General features: G+C 36.8%; 1 protein-coding gene across 1 annotated transcript in view; it reads right to left on the bottom strand.

Moving 5' to 3' along the window:
- Window positions 1–20,962, bottom strand: part of LOC134664041 (nephrin) — a 586,846-nt gene that overhangs the window by 406,442 nt on the left and 159,442 nt on the right. The window contains exon 3 of the mRNA XM_063520605.1: window positions 3,063–3,198. Coding sequence (XP_063376675.1) covers window positions 3,063–3,198 — 136 coding nt within the window. The remainder of the gene's footprint in view (window positions 1–3,062; window positions 3,199–20,962) is intronic.

The following is a 20,962-nucleotide window of genomic DNA, read 5'->3' on the forward strand; positions in this document are numbered from 1 at the left end:
TTGTCTATTGTTAAGTAAAACCGCTCGTGCCACGTGCCACAACCACCTGCATAAAAATACGTACTTCGGTTACTGAGTGCCGGCGAGTCGAACGCTACAGAACCAGTCTAAAATGTGTCATCAAGATGCGTAACAAAGGCGCGTTATCGGAGAGCGCACCTAAACTGGTTTTTTGTGCGTTGGCCTAGCCGGCGCTCAGGTGCCAAATAAAATAATTAAGACCCTTTTTTGCAGGTAAGTAGCACATGCGGATTTACTTAACAATAGACAATAGGATTAGCCGTTGAGCTCCATTTGAAAGCTACACAATATACTTTATGTCAAAGTAATATAGGTTAAATTTGAACGGCGACGATCTTTCTGTATTCAAATTTAATTCTTGTCACTTTGACATAAAGTGCCCGTGTCGAATACTAGTGCAGCGTTGAGCACTAGTACTTCTACCTTATTTCCGCCAAGTCCGTACCGTGCTATATGGAAATTTATTCCAATAAATGCTGTTTTTATATACCACACTGGTGGCAAGCAAGCATACGACCCGCATTCACCATAGCCTATGGACGCCTGCAGCTACGGGGATGTGACACATCATGCCAAATGTTGATTGATTTTATATAAAATAAAAGTCCTAATATATAAAATAAGCTTTCATAAGTAATAGTTACTGATTTTTAAAAAGCACTTTTCAATTAAAAGACCTGTCAAGATCGCTTACCTTCTTTCAAGTACTTTCTAATGCTAAAAGAACGAACTACAGTATTCTTCCTTATTTTCAATACCTACTTGCCCGAAATTGACTTCTAGAATTAGACCAAGACTGCGACGATTTTGGTTGCACACGCAGTGCAAGTGTTAATCATAATTTCATTAAGGTTTGTCGTTCAAAATAACACTTGCACTGCGTGTGTAATCAAAATCGTTGCAGAGTTTTCTTGGTCTAACTCTATTATATTTTTAAGGTAAGTAAGTACTAATTTCTGTCGCATAATAATTTGGTATAATTTGATTAGGTTCTTAGTTTGTCGGGGTATACTCTCATATAGTATATAATTTCATTAAGTACTCATTAAAATACGAATTTGCTAATAAACCTTATTCGATATTAATTGCCGGAAAAAATCCCGGAACTGACAAATCAGAATATTCAGAATACCGATGGCGCCAGAATAAGGATGTAGACGTGCTGCGCGGGAATGGTGCGGCGGGGCGCGCGGGGCGCCCGCCCGCCTGTACTACCACTCGTCTGCTTCACCCCCTCGGAAACGTAAAACTCAAGTATAAGAGCGCCTTAATAAAATGTGTAGTTCAGTCGAACACAGTAGAAGAGTTGAAAACACATAAGAAAGTTTTTGAACATCCAACTCTTTGGTGTAAGCGTATGGATCATGGTCAGAAAAAAAGATTGAAAATTATAAAGCAATACTTTGCGAACACTGAACAGCAAAGTTCAACTTTTTGAGCAACTGTATTGAAAAACAGATTATTAAATCATATTTATTATAGCTAATTTAAAATCATCAATTACTAATATGTGGAATTTATTAGCAACACCAGCTACACAATACCTGCAACTAAACTACAAAGTGCCACAAAGCTCGCCTAGACTCTAGGTCATTGAGTAAACTTGGGTAAAGCTTCCTTCCTCATTGGGAGCGAAGTTTACCGGCCGTTCTCCGAGCTTACAACCCTTAGCGTGTCTTGGGTTGCGTTCTTACTCACTAGCAAGCACTGGCGAGTTGGATGGGTTAGTGTCACTTTTTGTACACTTGTAGATCTATCATCATTTTACTCGCGTATATACATCTAATTTATCGTTTTTTTGTGAAATATTGCAGGGTAATATTATGAAATTTATTTTTTTATTTCAAAAATAAACATTTCTAACATTCCTCCTTTCGTTGTTAAAAAATTCACATTCATGATGATTTAACTATTGTTTAATTTACGTTTAAAATTTTCTAATTATGTTACGATTTATCAAATTCAACTTGTTAGCATAGGTATTTAAATATTATTCTTGTTAGAATCAGTGAAATGTTATAGTGTAAACGAGTGCCGTTTGCATGGCTTGCAATTGCAATAACACCCCTGTTTAGCGCTTACAATGTTGTAGACATAACCTGATTTCCCTTCGCTTAGACCTATTAGTACTGACAAGCAATATAAGGACTTTGTTTAAAACTTGTTTTTACTGCTTAAAAGAATAAGGGAGCTGAGTAAAATTTTGTTGTGAGATACAAATTCCTATAGGAATCGGAAATATATGTGCACATGTACATTGCCAAAGCAAGTGCTACCATCTACCGTTCTCGTCGGTAAGTTTCCTTGTGCATAGTAGGTTCTGCCATCTTGTGCGCTACATCGGAAGCATAAGCGACACATTTACGCTTCTTGCCAAAAATCTGACGGCTCCTATGCTGCCCCCTATAGTTCATGCACGGGGCCTATAGTACCTAATAGTGCTTTTTTGGGACATGACATTTGAAGAGGTGTGGCATGTTAATGATTCGATTTTTTTTATATTATCTATTGTCAGTTTTTAGGGTTCCGTACCCAAAGGGTAAAACGGGACCCTATTACTAAGACTTCGCTGTCCGTCCGTCCGTCCGTCCGTCCGTCCGTCCGTCCGTCTGTCACCAGGCTGTATCTCACGAACCGTAATAGCTAGACAGTTGAAATTTTCACAGATGATGTATTTCTGTTGCCGCTATAACAACAAATACTAAAAACAGAATAAAATAAAGATTTGAATGGGGCTCCCATACAACAAACGTGATTTTTGACCAAAGTTAAGCAACGTCGGGAGTGGTCAGTACTTGGATGGGTGACCGTTTTTTTTGCTTTTTTTTGTTTTTTTTTTTTCATTATGGCACGGAACCCTTCGTGCGCGAGTCCGACTCGCACTTGCCCGGTTTTTTGTTTTTATGGTACCTGCTTATACGGCTATATCTCAAAGAAATCCTGTGTCAATAAAAAGGTCATTTCATGTGCTTTGTCTCAATTAATAGTTCACCGGTTGAATAACGCTATGGATATAACACAAATGACTGAGCTGTACTGACCTGTACAACGGGATGCCAGCATCGTCCCGGAACCAGAATACCATGTAGACCTTGTCGTTAGCCGCGGTGCCCAGGTCGCAGGGGAACTGCGCCACCATGCCCTCTACGGCTTGGACGTCCACCGTTCGCACGCCCGCTGCAACAGAAAAAAAAACATTCAAGTATGAGTATTGCATAAAAAGGTTTACGCTGACGGGGAACTGACGCTTATAACAGAATATGGAACTGTCTTCATAAACAGCTGACATTTGTATAAGGTGCAGCGGGGAAACTTCGACGGCGGGATAACTTCGACTGCGGGGTAATTTCAACTAATCGAAATATCTTCCATGTTTGTGTGTGTATATCGTTAAATAAGCTAATTTATCAAAACGTTATCATGCCAAATTTAGTTATCAGAAGCGTTGAAAAATATTTTTTTTAACCAAGCCGTCTTCGTTGAATCAAGCTCCTTCTCTTTTTTGAAGTCTGTTAAAAAACAAATTAAACGCCATATGCAGATGGCATGCCAATGTATTTTTTTTTATTTCTTTGTCGACATTATCAATAGCTATCAATCTTTAAATACAATCAAAATTATTAACGTGTTAAAAAAAAATATTGCGTATATACGTTTTTTATTTGTTAACGTGTAGGTACTAAAAGGTCAAAAAATGAGAGTCCTCATAAACGTCAAAGAGCGAGAAACTGTTACAAAAGATATAAAATTCGAGAGGATAAATGATCGGACAGTTCAGGCACCTTATACGACTCGCACGACTTTAGTATTTGTCAGACGAACGAGTTTTGCGGATAGTTCCGAGCACTTTGCACTTTTGCAGCAATTGCAGCCAAGTATGCATAAAGCTTCAGTCCAGGTAAAACATTGTTCTACTTAAACTATGGGCACTTTATAGTTTTTAAGCTTTGAGCAGGCAACGGGAAAGGACTGGGGCAAATTGAAGAAGGTATGTAAAAGGGCTATGGGAGCATCTAATGTCAATACAATACAAATCCTCTTTTTTGCACAACCTCAAAAAACATTGAGAGAGACACACATAAACATGAAGACAAAGGTAACAACAACAGGCGGTCTAGGGCGCTCTTAATTACGTATGGTAATCTTGATTTTGTTACGTGATCTATATATTCTTGTTAGACATGATCTGTGGTGTTCGAGGAAGCAGTGATGATGGTAATAATATTTTTTGAATGGATGGAAATTATAAATCTATCCAGTCCGGTGTATGTCTTAAGAGGGCGTCGAGGAGGGTAAATTTTCAGATTCTGTCAAATTACCCCATTTCACACACAAACGCAGCTCACGCACACTACCTCAATTTACTGGGACAGGTCAGTGACCCCTAATGTTTTTTTAAAGGTGCTGTTTCGAGTTTAGTGTTAACTACTGACCTTCTTTGAGGAATTTAAACTGTCAAAGCTTTCCTTTGTGAGAAGACAGAGAAAAAACACTTTTTATATATAGCTTTCCTTGTTTGTTCATGTCATGTCATAGGTATGTGACGTATTAGGTAATTAATTATTTTCGTTGTTGACTTTTGTATTAAGATAGGTACAAAACGGCGACACTCTTAACTGTCCATCGGTAGACCTTATGCCTTTTGTAATAAGGTTTATGGACTGTCAGTTAACAGTGTGGTGGTGTGCGATGGTAGGTATGCGGTTTGTAGACATAGACCAAATTAAACCTAGGAGTTTTATTATTAAAGATATAAGAAATCGTCTACTTTACCTACTCGAAAAAAGTGGACTCTATCTAAAATTATCCCTTCATTAGTTATAGGTCTTGTAACATTTTTTACAACTATAGACGCTTATTATATTTCACTTATAACTTAATTTTTAAAGCTCTGTTGATAATAAGGCTTTAAAAACATCTAATAAAATTCAGGTACTACACTTATACTTTTGTAAGTCAGTAAGTGATGCTTACTTAAAACTTATCGGGAAATCAAATAACTCATAACTACCTATATTAAAATATTTAAATTTACTAATTCATCTCATACGTTCAATAAGGCCCGGGACTGGGCCTTGTCACCCGCACCGACAGAGGGCCTTTTTAGTCCTACATAATATTAAAGAACTGTGTCCCGGATAGTATGGGTTCTGGTCCATGACGCGTCCTGAATTAACTTATACAGGGTGTAATTGTTAAGTGTGGCCAGGCTACAATTCCGTAAATATAACAGATATCAGAAAACTTCAAATTGATATCGAAAGTGCGTTACCTAATGAGTAAAATTACATTAATAACTTTTTTTAAATAAATGCAGAAATATCCCAAACATTAACTTCCAATCAAACCCTCCCATACATTTAGTACGACGACTCAACCCTCAAAGAACGTCGGTGTTGTAAGAGACAAAACTGCTTGAGATTCATTATTTGCGATAATAAACTGTAATAAAATAATAAAACTACCGTTTATGGAATAATAAATCTAACACTTATTTTTTAAGGAAGTACATTTTTTGTTTACAGTAGTTTCTCGAAATGACGCCCTTCTTGTGCGATACATTGACGGGCCCCCTTAAATATTTCTAAATTAACTTTGCGGCGTGATTAAAAAATAAATGTTAGATTTATTATTTCAGAAACGGTAGTTTTATTATTTTATTACAGTTTATTAACGCAAATAATGAATCTCAAGCAGATTTATCTCTTACAACACCAACGTTCTTTGAGGGGTGAGTCGTCGTACTAAATGTATGGGTGGGTTTGAAGTTAATGTTTGGGATATTTCTGCTTTTATTAAAAAAATATATTAATGTAATTTTACTCATTGGATAACGCACTTTCGATATCAATTTGAAATTTTCTGATATCTGTTATATTTACGGATTTATAGCCCGGCTACACTTAACGATTACACCCTGTATATCATTAGATAATTCATAGCCTATATCTATAGAATAAATCGTTCTTATGAGCGTATTTGGTGGGCATCCCTTATTAGTAAAAAAGCCTACTGCTTTATAATAGGGTGGCAATGGTGGCAGAAACCCATTTCATTTGTAAAATTGTAGGGATGAATGTATAGTTTATTGTAAATCCCAAATATATTAAATTACCCGCGGACAGAGCGACCGATTTTATTATTAGATAATTTTCACATGTATGAGCTCTGTTCTGTGTAAGTAATCCTAGAGCAGCTGTAAGCGCTGCGCGCCGTGTTTGACGGTCTAACGATCCGCCCTCGGCTGCAGCGCTGACAGCGATGTATTGTGCCCGCTTCCCGCAGGCGCAGAGAGCTAGATACGAACGTTGTTATCGAGGCTGTCATACTAAGTTGCTTTTTCCCGTTAAATTTGTGTTTTGTAATTATTATTTGGCTTTCGCTCTTTCTCCTTCTGTTTGTATAAAGATAGATAGATGTGTGTATTGTGTGTCGTAACGGACAATAAATCGGTGTGCGAAAACGAACGCTTGGTGCCTATTATTTGCTCCTGCATCTGCACCCGCTTACCACGCCTAGCACAACTCTACCTTCCACATCTACAAAATTATCACCTGTAATTTATCTGTAAAATATTAAAACATTGTATTCACACTTTTCAAATGCCAGATTCAGTTTTTTTTTTAAATGTTTGACTTTGGCCATAATTCAATTTGAATAGAAATCATCACCGCCACGCGCTACTAATTAATATTCAGAAAAAATATATGAGTGCCTATTTTTATTTTTTTGACATTTAGATTTTATTCTAGAAATTATAGACTAGTATTTTTTATACAATCTTTTTAATGTTTGACGATCCTTCTGTGAAATTCTTAGTGTTAAATTTGATATGTATAATAATCCAATTTTATTATGGAATAATATTAACATCAATAAATTGTTCTGATAGTTAGATTAAGATTAATTACAATTCATACGAGCTTGTTGCTAGGCCTAGATTTTGCAATTTTTTATTTAGTACAAATCACCACACTGTGATTGTAAAGACCAAAATTGTCCTAAAATTACATATCATTATCATTTATTGTGCAAAAATCAGTTTATTTGTATGAATCGTTATACCTATATACGATTATTTAAAAACTGAATTCCTCGTCCCTAAATTATACAAAAATGATATATAACTTGCCCTAGTTGCTAAAAGCATGAAGCATAGATTGGACTTCATAGATTGGAGCCGACCATTTCCCCTCTTCCCTTATTTTTGGTATACTAAGCCACTAGTATTGGGTTGCCTATAATTATTTTTCTTTGAATGTACTCGTAAACCTCTATCCGTTAGTATGCGATTCATTAATGGACGCACCATGGCCCAAATCGGGACACGGTTCTTTAACACGTAATGTTAATAATCAGTGAACATCTTTAATTACGCTCAAATGCTTAAGTTTCAGTACAGGTAAAAGTACATATGAGCTGTACTTTTAATGGTTAGTACAATCGGCATCAAATGGAGAGTGACGGCCAAAGTGACCAAATACTCGTATAGCTATAGGATCTAAATGTGGACGAATAAGGTCAGGTGAAGCATATAAGGCCCACCTTTATTTTAACTGAAATAGTTATATTAATAATCAGGATATTATTACCAAATCAATGTTTCTTCATATATACCAAAATAGTTATAAAAATATTCCGGCGCTTTTGAAAAATACACGTTTTATAAAAAAACCATACCATGTTGGTTCGGAACCGGGCCTTGTTACTTGCACTGACAGTTGAACACTGACTTGAACATAAGTTCAAGAATAATAGAAAATATTACCGGGCCTTATTAGCTTTTATCATGAATTAATTTCATCTTCAATTTAAAATGGTCTATAGTAAAATACGGCCTACATGAGTCATGGAAAAACAAATTGTATTTTATTTAGAAAGTACTTATAATATATGTTGTTCATAATCTTCAGTAAGCTGACTTCTAGGAGTCTATCTATTATAATTAATGTAGATTGACAGTTTACTTAGCAAATTGTACTTTTATACCTTTGAAACAAGCATTTGAGCGTAATTAATGATGTTTACTGATTGTTAATCTTAAATATACCTATTATGTAGGGCACTTAAATTATTTTAGCGGACCGAGCGGATATGTATGTTTGTAGACCACTTTTTTATTTAAATAATTAAATTGTAATTCATTCAAAAAAAGGTTACTACAATTAGGGATATAGATACCTCACCTACCTTATTACAAAGCATTACAAAAATGTCCAAAGGCCAAAGCCACTCTGATAAGACATAAGACCTCATAAATACCTATAAATAAACGTTCACTGAAAAAAACCCTAAGGCATTTCTGATAAGTAATTATTTTTCGTTACTGAGTTATCGTTTTGCACCGAATATCAATGAAATAAAAGCACGTTAATTTGATAGATACATTTATATAAAAATCGTCACATGGAACCAATATAGGTACTCGTAAACCAGACCACTGCGGTATTGGCTTTAAATATCGTTCTTTCAACTGATAATATAGCCACAAAAACTCGCTGAGACTGCAGGTCGAGTCTTGATTTCAATTTCTTGATGATATATCATTGAATTAACTTTCAAAGCACGTGATAGCTCTCAGAATAGCAACAAAACTGGTTGAAACTAAGAATTTTATTGCTGATATTATGTGAACAACATTGCTTCGTCTTCATAAATAAAATTTTAATAATTTATATTGTTTACGTTAAAATGTGAAGAAATTTGTTGATAAATTGTCTATCTAGTATATTGACATTATGTCATATATGTTTTTAAAATGACGTAATATGAATGCCAGCACAATGAAAATTTATTCCAATAAGATAAAACAAATCTTCAAACTTTTTTCATTTTTAGTGAATTAGGAAGAAACTAATTACACTGATTTGGTTGTGTTCGTATATTTTTTATATAATTTGTTATATTTTTAAAGTATTATGACTTATGAATAAAAACAAATCAAAATTTTAATGACTCTTGATCTCCGTGTGACATTATTCATTTACCCTATTTATTTTGAACACAGTTTTTCACTGGTATCATCATTCGTATACGGACATGAATTTATGTCATAAATGAACTGTCAAAATGGGAGATTTTATGTACGCGTCCGCTCCGGACGGCCCACAGCGGGCATCTGATTCAAAGGAGAATTTGACAGATATGGCGGATGTATGGAAATTTTACGAAAGTTTACGTTTACGATTGAGTTTCTCTGTTGTCTTTAAGAGGAAAAATAGGAAAAGCCTGATTCGTTGTAGTCCAGTTATCTGGCTTTCGAAATCACTCGATTTTATAGCTTGAGCATCGAAATTTTTATACAAATTTTACTAAACGCTGACACTCGTTCATCTCGTTTTAGGTACAACTTTGCATGAGTGTATTTATTATATTGTAAAAGATTTCAAATTTTCAAGGGTGATTCGTTGTAAACACACTCTTTGGGATAATAATGATATTTATTATAAAAAAAATTATCAAGAGATGTGGACGCTAGCCACTAAACGGTGACTGCCTTTTTCGCTGATTTTGCTCGATGCAGTCTTAAGAGACGTTATCAATCTGGCTTGTTGCGTAGCCTTGATGACGGCTTGTGACGATCTGTCATGATACTTCTTTTAACCTCAGTACATTTTGTATTACGACTGACTGAAATAGCAATAAGACACATTCGTACGTTTCCGTGAAAATACGAAAGAAAATAATTACGCACTAAATCTGTACATGTAGTTCACATTGCAATTACTAACTTGACAGCTGACGACGGCAATACAGCGTGTCGATTCTGGCAAAAGTCCCCCGAATTCCGCACACTACTGCTTTTTGTGTGTCATATGCAACCTCGCTCCAATTTCAATGTGGCGCGGCACGATAGCGGGAACACGCCCGAAAGCGAAATTAACTGTGCGTTAATTAAAATTGTCCGAATGCAATCAGTTGGCTTTATAACTAATTAAAGGATTTGCTATTTACGTTTTTTATTTTCACATTTGACGGCCCCGTTCAGTTGTCAGCCTTGTTCAGTAGTAACTCTGCTAGGGAGCTGGAGATCCTGGGTTCGAATACCGAGGGCATTTAATAATAATAAAATATTTGCACATTACAAGATAAAAGTTACATAGTATAAATTCGAGTTTAACGGTGTAGGGAACAACAACATTTATTTGTGTGATTAAAATAATTTTGACAGACCAAAAACATTAGTCGTAAGTAAATATTATAACTTTGAAAGACATGACAGCACAAAAAGTAATATTCCAAGAATTGATATTGGATTTCTACTGTCACAAATCTAACAAAAGAAAACTTCAATAAGCTTTCTTTGGTTTGCTTCTAAGAATGAAAGCCAGTTATTTTAGAAGATGATGTTTGGATTACCTACAAGAATATATTTTTACTTTCTTTATATTATAGGTACTATATTCGTTTAGACTCTTAATAAATAAACTACTGTAGGGAGAACTCAAATTGTGATAACAAATAAGTGACTTTGGTTAAGAAGGCAACCCAAATAATTAAACAATATACGTACAAAATGGCATTTAAATAATATATTTGCAATCGTTAAGTTTTTCTTTTCTATATCTTTGAGAACAGCAGCTAAAAGTAGTTGTATAAGGAAAGATATTTTTTAAAGCATTCTTTAATCGTCGTAAAAGTGTGTCTTTTTTTCAATACAATGATTTTCATTTCTTCACTTATCCAAAATCACTTTTGCAATAGTAAGTGTCTATCAATCCGAGCCAGCAATAAGCAGGTATTAAAACTTGAATAACGATATTTTAAACCGTGAATGGGTTCCAGCAGACGTGAAAAGCATACAACATAACAGCTACACGACATCAAAGCTCTCCAAACGGCCTCCCTACGTGCTGGTTCTGCAATAAATCTGCATCCCCACGCACGCCTTATAAATGGCCGGCCTCGAAAAACCCAAGAGTTTTAACGGCTACAAATAAAATGGTTTATTGCCCACTACAAATAAACAAATTCAGAGTACAGGTTTAGAAACTTTACACGATTTAGAACTTCCTAAATAACCCCCCAAACTATTGTCCCCAATCATTTACGCAAATTCACAATAGTTGCTCGAAAATCTAAACCTAATAACACCACTTATTATTGTCCAACTCAGTTCCAAGAACCGTAACTTCCATCCAGAACTTGGGCCGAGCTCGTTATCATGTTAATGGCCTCGTGTACTGTATTGTTTCTGAACCTCAAGAGACCTTGGATAGTTACTGTTCGGTTGTATGAATTAATAAGTTTTGATCATAGCAGCGGAGTTGTGTTGATATTGAAATAAATTATAAACACGTACGCTGGTGCCGAAGTTGGTGAATACTAAAGTAGTTCCAATTTGATCAGTGCGTCTTGGGCAAAAGTTTGGTTCGCGTTGGGAAGCAAATGTGAATTCAAATAGTACTTTAACATTTCTGATGAAGCTCGAAATTTAAAAACTAACTTTTTACTTATCTATAGGCACAAAATTTTCGTTAACAAACGACATTTTTCAAAAATGCTTCAACTATCTTAACCAACATAAGCCCAAAAAATTAGTTTTTGATCTGAACTCCTCGAGGTTACTGGATACAGATAGATCGTGCTAATTTTTATGAATAGGAGCGTGTTTTTCCACTAGGTCGAATATAATTGTCATAAGAGAATAAGTAGTCTTTGGAATTGTTTTTAGATACCACAATATCTTCTTGGGGCTAACGGCTAAAACTGGTGGTAGGTTTTTAAAATTCGGATTCACTGTAATATTAAAATAAGTCTACAATAAGAAATAAAGATATTTGTAACTGTCCTGTTTTATAATGTTTGTCCAGTTAAAAACCTGCTAATCCAACATAAAATAATACTTTGCAATACAAACTATTGAAACATTCAGTACAAAGTCACTTAAGTAATAACATTCTTTATCCACTATCAGAACCGGCAAAAGTTCCAATATTGACTGAGTGCTCCACTCAGAGTGCAATCAAACTTAACCTCCCATTCGCGAGTGAGTGAGTGAATGATAGACCGGTTCGCGAGTGAGCAATAGACTGTGGTTCAAATGTCTCAGTAATCTTCTATCATCAGGCTTATGGATGTCATGTGACAGCGTCGAAGGATAATATGTAACGAGTACGATTCTTGTAACGTTAATATTAAAAATCAATTTCTGTATAAGTCACTTTCAGTGTGCGGGTTTTAAATAGATTGTTCTTGTTATTTAAGCAATTGATGCCATTCTCACTCAATATCACTACATCTTATAAAACAAAATATAAACCACGATAACAACCACGTTTACAATTATTAGAACAAATTAAATTAATAACAGAAAATAATTTAATTTGTTTTTATTTCAAGTCGAAAAATTAGCGGTAGTAGTAGGGGGCGCCATAAACCTTCAATAAGAAGTACACATACTTGGAAAAATTCGACCTATGCCGCTGTGACCCGGTGGCGGAATGGCACACTGCCGTGATAGCAGAGGACGCTGGTTCGATTCCAGCATGGGGCACTGGAGGCCTTAGTATTTTTTCCTTAGTATATGAAATTTATTTCAGTTTGCAACTACGTTTACTCAGAAAACCCATTTACACTGGTTTTTCTGAGCTCCCTAATACCTCTTGACGGGAGAGGGAGGGGGGGGGGGGCTAATGAGTGCACCTGTCTTCATCAGTCATCTCAATAAAGGCTTGCGATGCTTTTATTTCGAGCGGGGATTAATCTTCATATTGTTGCCCGGATTCTTGTTTATGAAACAGTTGGTCGTTGATACACGGGTATTGCATGCTTTTTCTATAATGTAATTCATAGCAAAATTAAGTTGATACCTTCAATGTAGCATGTGGTTGAAATCAAGTAATTTAAAAAGGATTTTTTAATTATAGTTTTCTTTCACTTTGATTGATATGTTTAGATTTTGAATGGACATTACGTTTAAAAAATAAGTAAAAAAAATATTATGAAACATAAAATATCATTATGTGCGTAAAATACGAAATAAATAAAATAAAATAGTAAAACTGACCGATATGGCTAAAATATATGAATACTGGAAGTAATGGCAGATTACGTAACCTTAATTTGTACAAACAGCAACACTCCTCACTGTGTAATCGATGGACCTTATTACAAAAGGCATAAGGTCCACCGATCGATGGACAGTTAACAGAATGGGCGAAGCTACTGAATGGCCGATGAAGCCAAAACTTGAGGCCGACCGCTTCACAGCTGCAGCTTCTATTTACATAAACAGACTTGTATCTCGATTTTGTATAAGCTGCAGACCTGTCGAAGACTTAAGGATGGCTCATATTGGACCAGGGCAGGTCTGAGCCAAGGCCTCCGACATTTTGTTTTTCTATGAAAAGCCTCCTCCGAGCCTCGGTGATCACTTGATGCTGTCTATAGAAAACGAAGTATTGGAAGCCTCGACCCGGATGGTTTATTTAGCGTGAGTCATCCTTTATCCATTCCTAGCCTTAACCAAGACTGCAAAAGAACGTAAGCCTTCCAAATTATGGAATTTATCAACCTTTTTATTTCTCACGCCTTAAAATGGCCGCGATCCTAATTGCCTGCCACTCAACGATGGCAGGCGTCACGGCTCGGCCTATCTTTCCAAGCCATTGGCTATCGACGTTTCAAATTGTTTTCTATTGAATACTTCAGATAAGCCGGAAGCAATATGTATAAATAAATTTGGGTAAGGTCTGGAAAAAGGTATTTTAGATTGGATGCTTTAGATTAGAACATGTCAATTAAAGTTGAATATCTTCCCTTAAATGCTTATAGGGTATACACGACTTTAAACTATTCTTTAATATTTATTGGATCTTTCACTGGGGTCCATCTTCGTAAGTTCTGAGATGTGTCAGCCAATTTCAGGAGATTTGATATGCAAAAACATAAATAAACATCTTCCATGGAAAAATCGCAAATGCTTAGAACACCCTCGTGCATAAAATAAATACCTTATTACTAAAACCGCTAGTCATAAAGACCTTGTTATACTCAATACAAACGCCTCAGTGAATAATAAAATACGATCATTAACATTCACTCCCCACTAGTTGTAGGTAATTGTCACTCATTTACAAAGTCCTCCTCGCAAACTACCCTCCAAATTTAAAAAGTCGTATGCGCAGCTAAATTATATGAATACTTGTCGTTTGGGTTCTAAATAAGTAGACGGTAAGTGCTGCGTAGTGAATTGCCAAATGAGTGGAAAGAAAGTGATTGTGTGACCAATCTCCTTATTAGCTTTTTAGCCGATATTCCCTGAAAGAAAGTATGTAGGCCTTCGTTTATTTCTTTGACTGTAGGTACAATTAAATAATGGCCTGTTTATTTAGTGCCTTCTTTTTGATAATGAGATGGTCGTTATTCTCATTAAATGGCATTTTATACAAGACATTGTGATTTGTTTAAAAAATGGGCCAGTCATGATTTTTGCAATGACAAGCATATTTTAAGATAATTTATAGGGTTTTATTTATGACTTATTATTAGTGATAAGTATCAACAGTTCAATTAAATACGTTCACCGCTAAGCTACTGCCATAGCGCTACGTCGTAACTGATAACATATCGCCGTGTGCCTGCTATACTGCCACAATTCAAAATTTTTGATTTTCTGGATTATTGCAGATTCGTATTCAAAATTGTTCAATTTACGACCTTATTTCGAGAGCCATAGCAAAAAAGGTCTTTAAGAGCCTTTTTCTCACAAGTGGCCTTATGCATTTGACCATAAATTGTCAGACAATTCCCTGCAATACAGCCACTTTTGAGTTGTGGCTATAAAGCACACGTTTTAAATGAAGCTTTTGAGTTGCGTCCTAGAAAATAATAATTAGCTGAGTTACACATATTATTATTATCGCGTACAGTGATCTTGTTCGAAGTCACTTTATATTACTTTTTCGAGGGCATCCCCAGTACAGAAATACACGCAGAGCGCCACATATATCGGGCTGCGCTATCCTTTGGCATGGAGGCGCTTTCGGCGCCCAGCTTTGGAACGTGTACAGTGCGCCTCCTACGTCGGGCTACGCCCGACCCTATTACTATGAGGGCGCCGAAGGCGCCCGGCTTTGGAACGCATAGAGCGTGTCTTGTACGTCGGGCTACGCCTGACTCTTTTAGTATAAGGGCGCCAAAGGCGCCCGGCTTTGGAACGCGTAGAGCGAGCTTCGTACGTCGGGCTACGCCCGACTCTTTTAGTATGAGGGCGCCTTCGGCGCCCGGCTTTGGAACGCGTACAGCGAGCTTCGTACGTCGGGCTACGCCCGACTCTTTTAGTATAAGAGCGCCCAAGGCGCCCGGCTTTGAACGCATACAGTGCGCCTCGTACGACGACGGGCTACACCCGACGCGTTGAGTATGAGGGCGCCGAAGGCGCCCGGCTTTGGAACACGTACAGCGTGCCCGCACGTCTTTTGTACGGCTGTTTCATGCATTTGCCCGGATTTGGTAAGCGTCCAGCGTATGTCGACACTTTTAGTGTGAGAAAGTCGAAGTCGCCTGGCTTTGGACTGCTTGCAGCGCGCCACGTACGTCAGGCTACGCCCGACTCCTCTAGTATGAGGGCGCCGAAGGCGCCCGGCTTTGGAACGCGTACAGCGAGCTTCCTACGTCTCTTGTACGGCTGTTTCATACATTTTGGCTGATTTGGACTTCTATACCTATTCACGTTATAAAATATTGCAGGTCATTAAAAAAAACACTATGTTTATAGCGGCCAAACAAATTTATTTTTCAAATACCTTCTTGTATCGCCGTAGTCGGGTAATACGCGGATAGAATCCAGAGCGCTTGTAGATTCGTAGTTCGAATTACCTACCCGATAAATTAATGTTTCATCGGGTGCATGCAAGCAAAGCCGGTCGCAAAAGCTAACAATATTTATATATTTGAAATGTGCTAACTGAGCTCTTTCAAATGATATACATCACGTAATCATTACTTATTTTTATTTTTTTCGTTCGTGACTTTATGACCTCTAGAGGACGCCTTGTTCATTTTTTTGTGACTTCATATAGCCTATAACCAGCGGACGATTAAGATAATTCGAATGACATATCGTTTGTCAAATTATAATGTGTACTTTAGAAGTTATGAGGGAACAAATGAACATACATACATACATACATACATACATACATACCCACATACATACCGGTCAAAATCATAACCCTCCTTTTGCGTTGCCGTAGTCGGGTAAAAATAAAGGGATTTTAACTATTTTGGTGTTTTTATTTATATTTGCATGGTAACCTTTATCCAATAATTTTGTGTTTAAATTTGGCCGCATCTCAAAATCTTTAAAAAACGTTTCTGCAATACGGCCACAACTCTAAATACCTGTCTTTCGGGCCTTGTGTCTTAAAAAATATACATTTCTTTTAAAAAGTGGCGTGGTCATAAGGAAGGTTATATCATTCCGAGTAAAAAAAGGCTAAATTTTAAATTCATAGACCTAAAACTAAAGGAGTAACATCCTATTAAACACCCTGAACTATACTCTCAAAACTTTGAGACGCGATTTCTCGAAAAAACGGTTTTTTGAGATGTGGCAGTGTAGCAGGCACACGGCGATATATGGATTACCCGACATGTAGCGAAAATTCTTCGTAGAGGCAAAATGACGTGTCGGGATTAGCGCCAATTAATTGTGTTAAGAAGTATGTTATATCAGTGTCAATCCTTTGAACGCCTCGTCTATCGTCTGCGATACGCCATCGTGAACCTTGTCTCAATGCACGAAGGTTGATATTGGGCTGTAGACGTCTTTGGTGGTCAAAGCAATATTGGAATTGTTCGAAGAATTTATCAGCTTCAAACCAAGCTACAATATCTCTCCTAAGTATTCCGAGGGACACTCTGTTGTGGAATTCCAGTAAATTGCGAATTTGTATTTTAGCCCTACTAGAAACATTATCAATTTTTCTCTTTCGTATAATTTTACAGGGTGTACTCAATTATTGCCCATATTATGGCCAATTATTACTATGCGACCATATGCAAAAAAATATAAAAAATTGAAATTATAATTTGGATCGACTAGACCTTGAAATTTACCGTGCCAATTATACCTATTCTCGTAAACAGATTTTATACAAAATCACCCAGTATCAACTTCTAAATTCAGCTGTTTAAGTTCCGATCATTAATTCCCTGCATTCGATAAAGCACTTAAACCTTCCGCCTACTGTCTTTCATCAAGCTTAACGACCATGTGTCCGATTTAGCCCGCAAATTCTGGCCCACAGGCATCTCAATCGAGGGCCTTGTCAACCAACTATCTAAGACAACGTAACCTAATACGTCCGAAGTCCCGTAACATCCTGTTATCTGTCCCAATCGCAAATAGTCGTATGTTGATTTGGTGGATATGAAGTTATTACGTTTGGAGGTGGATTATGAAGGATTCCTGGAGTGTCATTCAAATTGCTTTCCGAGCAAGGGATAGTTGAAGATAGTTTAACAATACTAGTTAATGCCGAGGAGAATCTACACATAAATTACATATCTACAAATTAAATGTCAATTTCATCGCATCTTGACGTCACGTGTCCGATAATTTGCGAAATAACATATCAATAACAAATTGTTAAAGTTCGAATGGTGCTTATATACTAACAAAACAGTCAAGATGAACTCTCGATGTCAACTGAAGCAGCATTCTGCAATAATCTGCATTGCGGCGTTGTCGTTGCCGTCGCTGTATCTGTAACTTTCCTTGATAATATGAGTAGGTACCCTACAATGGCCCGAGATGGATGGTATGAGGGATGGAGATGGATGGATGGATGGAGTGGAAGATTTTAAAACCATAACGAGTGCAGCCATTAACTACTTGGAAAAATGTAGATTTAGATTATAAAGTAGCTAATGAATACACAGTGTAATGTAATTGCCATACGATAAATAGACAATAGTAACATTCGCCGCCGCCGCAGTAGGTACTGCCGCGATTATGACACTGACAGTTAAAGCGACGACAACAATGAAGCCGCAACAGTAATCTAGCTGTAGTTGTCACCCTAATGTCACCAACACTCTTAACTTGCCATCAGTGAACCATGTTGTTTGGTGTTGTTGTTGCTTGATGTCGTTGTTGTGTTGTGTTTATGAATATCAGTTAACAGAGTGGATGACAATATCTCGAGGTTACGTTACAGTTCACGCAAACTCGCCACAAGCAGGCAACCAATGGACATGCATGGAGAGATGCATCTATCGTAATGCCAATTACTATTGAAGTGCTGTCCGCATAATTACTTTCGATGATTGCGACCTGGCCGCCGTTGCATTGCAATGTATACTTTGATATGCAGATTTAAAGTACGTTTTTGTTTGTTGAAATGGCACGTAATAAATAATGTTATTCGAAGAATTGTAGCTACTTTATAAATCAAAAACGATGAAAATAAGTATTTAGGTATTGATGGTTTTTAGATTAGTCAGATGAATTGCATCAATTGGTTAGAATTGTTAAACATAAATGTAAGTTAGTTGTTGTAAAAATATTTTTATATTAAGCTTATGAAAGCTTACAAATGTTATTGTAATGGTGGTAACAATACTGACTGTGCTTTTCTTTACACATATCATATTTTTAGATAAACCTGATTTTAATGACCCATTAAAATCGGCATTTATTAAGATTTTCTTATACACATTGTTGAAGAAAAGTTAGTCGTCGATGTTAGGATAATATTACATTGTTATTGAATTTGTGTAGGCATACACAATTCCAGCTCAATTGATTGATCGTAAAGTTTTGCCTAAACTACAGAATAAATAGCAAAACGACCTAAACAAACAAGTATTATCAGTAAAGTTTAGAAATATTATTCAAATTCGAATAAAAAGTTACACGTGCCGTTCAGCTTGAGCGCTGCTGCCCCGCTGCACCCTTGCGGCACCCTTGGTTAGGTTTTATTTAATAATATTAGTACCTATGTTTATAAAAAAAATGTGTTGTTTGTGTCTGTCTTTTCATACTTTTTAAAAATATTTATACTAAAAAGGCAGTTATCACACTGCTCCTCACTTTTTTTTGTTTTTGCTCCGCGCGTTTTTTGAACTTTGTAGGTTGATTTGTTTGCAAAAACACATTGGATCTGCCTCTCTGTGCAAATCGCATGAGGGTTCGGGTAGTTGGACGGAGATGCGGTACGGGCTGCAGGGTATGCCACACCAAGCTCTGGATAGACAGATTTTCATTCATAAACGCGGTTCATCGTGCATCGCAGCTCCGAAAGGAGCAAACCGCACCACCGTACCACACCGTACTTACCATCGTCGCCGCACGCTAATTTGTCCCTTCGCACTTCGTAACGAAATGCGGCGGCTGTGTGATAACCGCCAAATAATAAAGAGAAACACGTGCCGTTTATTATAAGTAAAGATAGGTAAGAGGTTCTCCGTAAAATGAAACATTTTCTAGACTTTCAAGGCTTTACTTTCATCCGTAACTTTTTCCCATTATAATTTATTTTGATACTAAATCTAATAATGAATCAACAACCCACGCGAAAACTTATAGGCTTACTTTGAGTATCACTTACAGGTATTGAGTACTTATTTCAAACAACTTTATTGATCAAACGGGTTTAGCAGAAGTTCCTCAGCGAACAAAGTGTTCAAAATTACCTGATCACATCTAACCCCAATAAACTTTGGCAAACTCTTACAAACCTCTGTAAAATTGTGTCTCATTCTAACCAAAAGAAATGTTTGACGTTTAAAATAACACTTGCACTGCAAGTGCTAACAAAATCGTTGCACACTTATTATCTTGGTCTAACTCTAATCATTTATTGTTTTTACATTTTCTATGCTTATGAAGTTTTACACGAGATTTACAGCTCACAAAGCCACTAGTTAAAATGTACTATAAATTTATTAGCTGCGGTACTTAACTACTTATGTAGTTCAGGTATTTTTCCTTCTGCCAATATTTGGAGCTCATAAATTTAATCTGACCTAGTGAACATCACAAATGGGCTACACAAAGCAAACCTTTATCTGCACACTTCAGCAGACCGAGAAATGTAATATTCCGAGCATAGTGCGTCTGGCCATTCTCCCCCATTACACCCACACGGTTTCAATTAACAAATGGCTTGGATATTTTGCGTGTAAGGCTTTATATAGTGCGTATTGGGCGTTACACTTTTTTTTACACTTGCGCGTCCTAAAACTAAGAGTTCAATAATTTAAAAACTGGGTGTGTAAATGCGTCATACCATGCAGGTAAGTAATTGCGACATAGGGATAAGTATGGACTTAGATGAAGAACACACAGTCATTTGCGCCTTTGCGCGGCATATTGAAATCTAATAACATCCCCGACCTCAATTCAATTACTGGAAAAATGTGGCCGGCTTGCCTGGATATATGTATACTGTTACACCATGAAATCAAGCAATGCAAGTGTGATTAATTTACCCGATTTGCCCACCCACACCTTCATATACCTACTTAAACATTTGGTCTCACAACCACCGCGGAGCGCGATTCTCACCGCTCTGTGTGTTCTGTGCCTTAATTATTGAAGTTGTTCTCAAAGTTTGCCAACGTTTCAGGCGGTCGAAAATTGATTCGCTTTTCCGCGAAATTGAGTGTGTTTTGAGTGCAAACAAGCGCTCGGTGGATGAGTTAATTTTAATGGCTTCTTAATAAACGATGGCGACGGGATTTTGTAAAGATTAAATTACGGAAAATGTAGAAAAGAATACACGTAAACCACTTATCTTAGTAGTTAAGTACTTCTTCTTCTTAGACGCCGTCTTAATTGTTGAAGGTCGTGTCTAGTTTAAAGAGTTTCCTGCGCGATGTACCATGTTTTTCCAAGTGTTCCTGTCATCGGCGGTCTTAATAGCTTCAGGTATTGGCAAGCCAGTGATGGTTTTTATGAAATCTGACCATCGGGTAGGCGATCGACCGC

Source organism: Cydia fagiglandana, chromosome 4 (genome assembly GCF_963556715.1).
Source record: "Cydia fagiglandana chromosome 4, ilCydFagi1.1, whole genome shotgun sequence".
NCBI classification, from domain to species: Eukaryota; Metazoa; Arthropoda; class Insecta; order Lepidoptera; family Tortricidae; genus Cydia; species Cydia fagiglandana.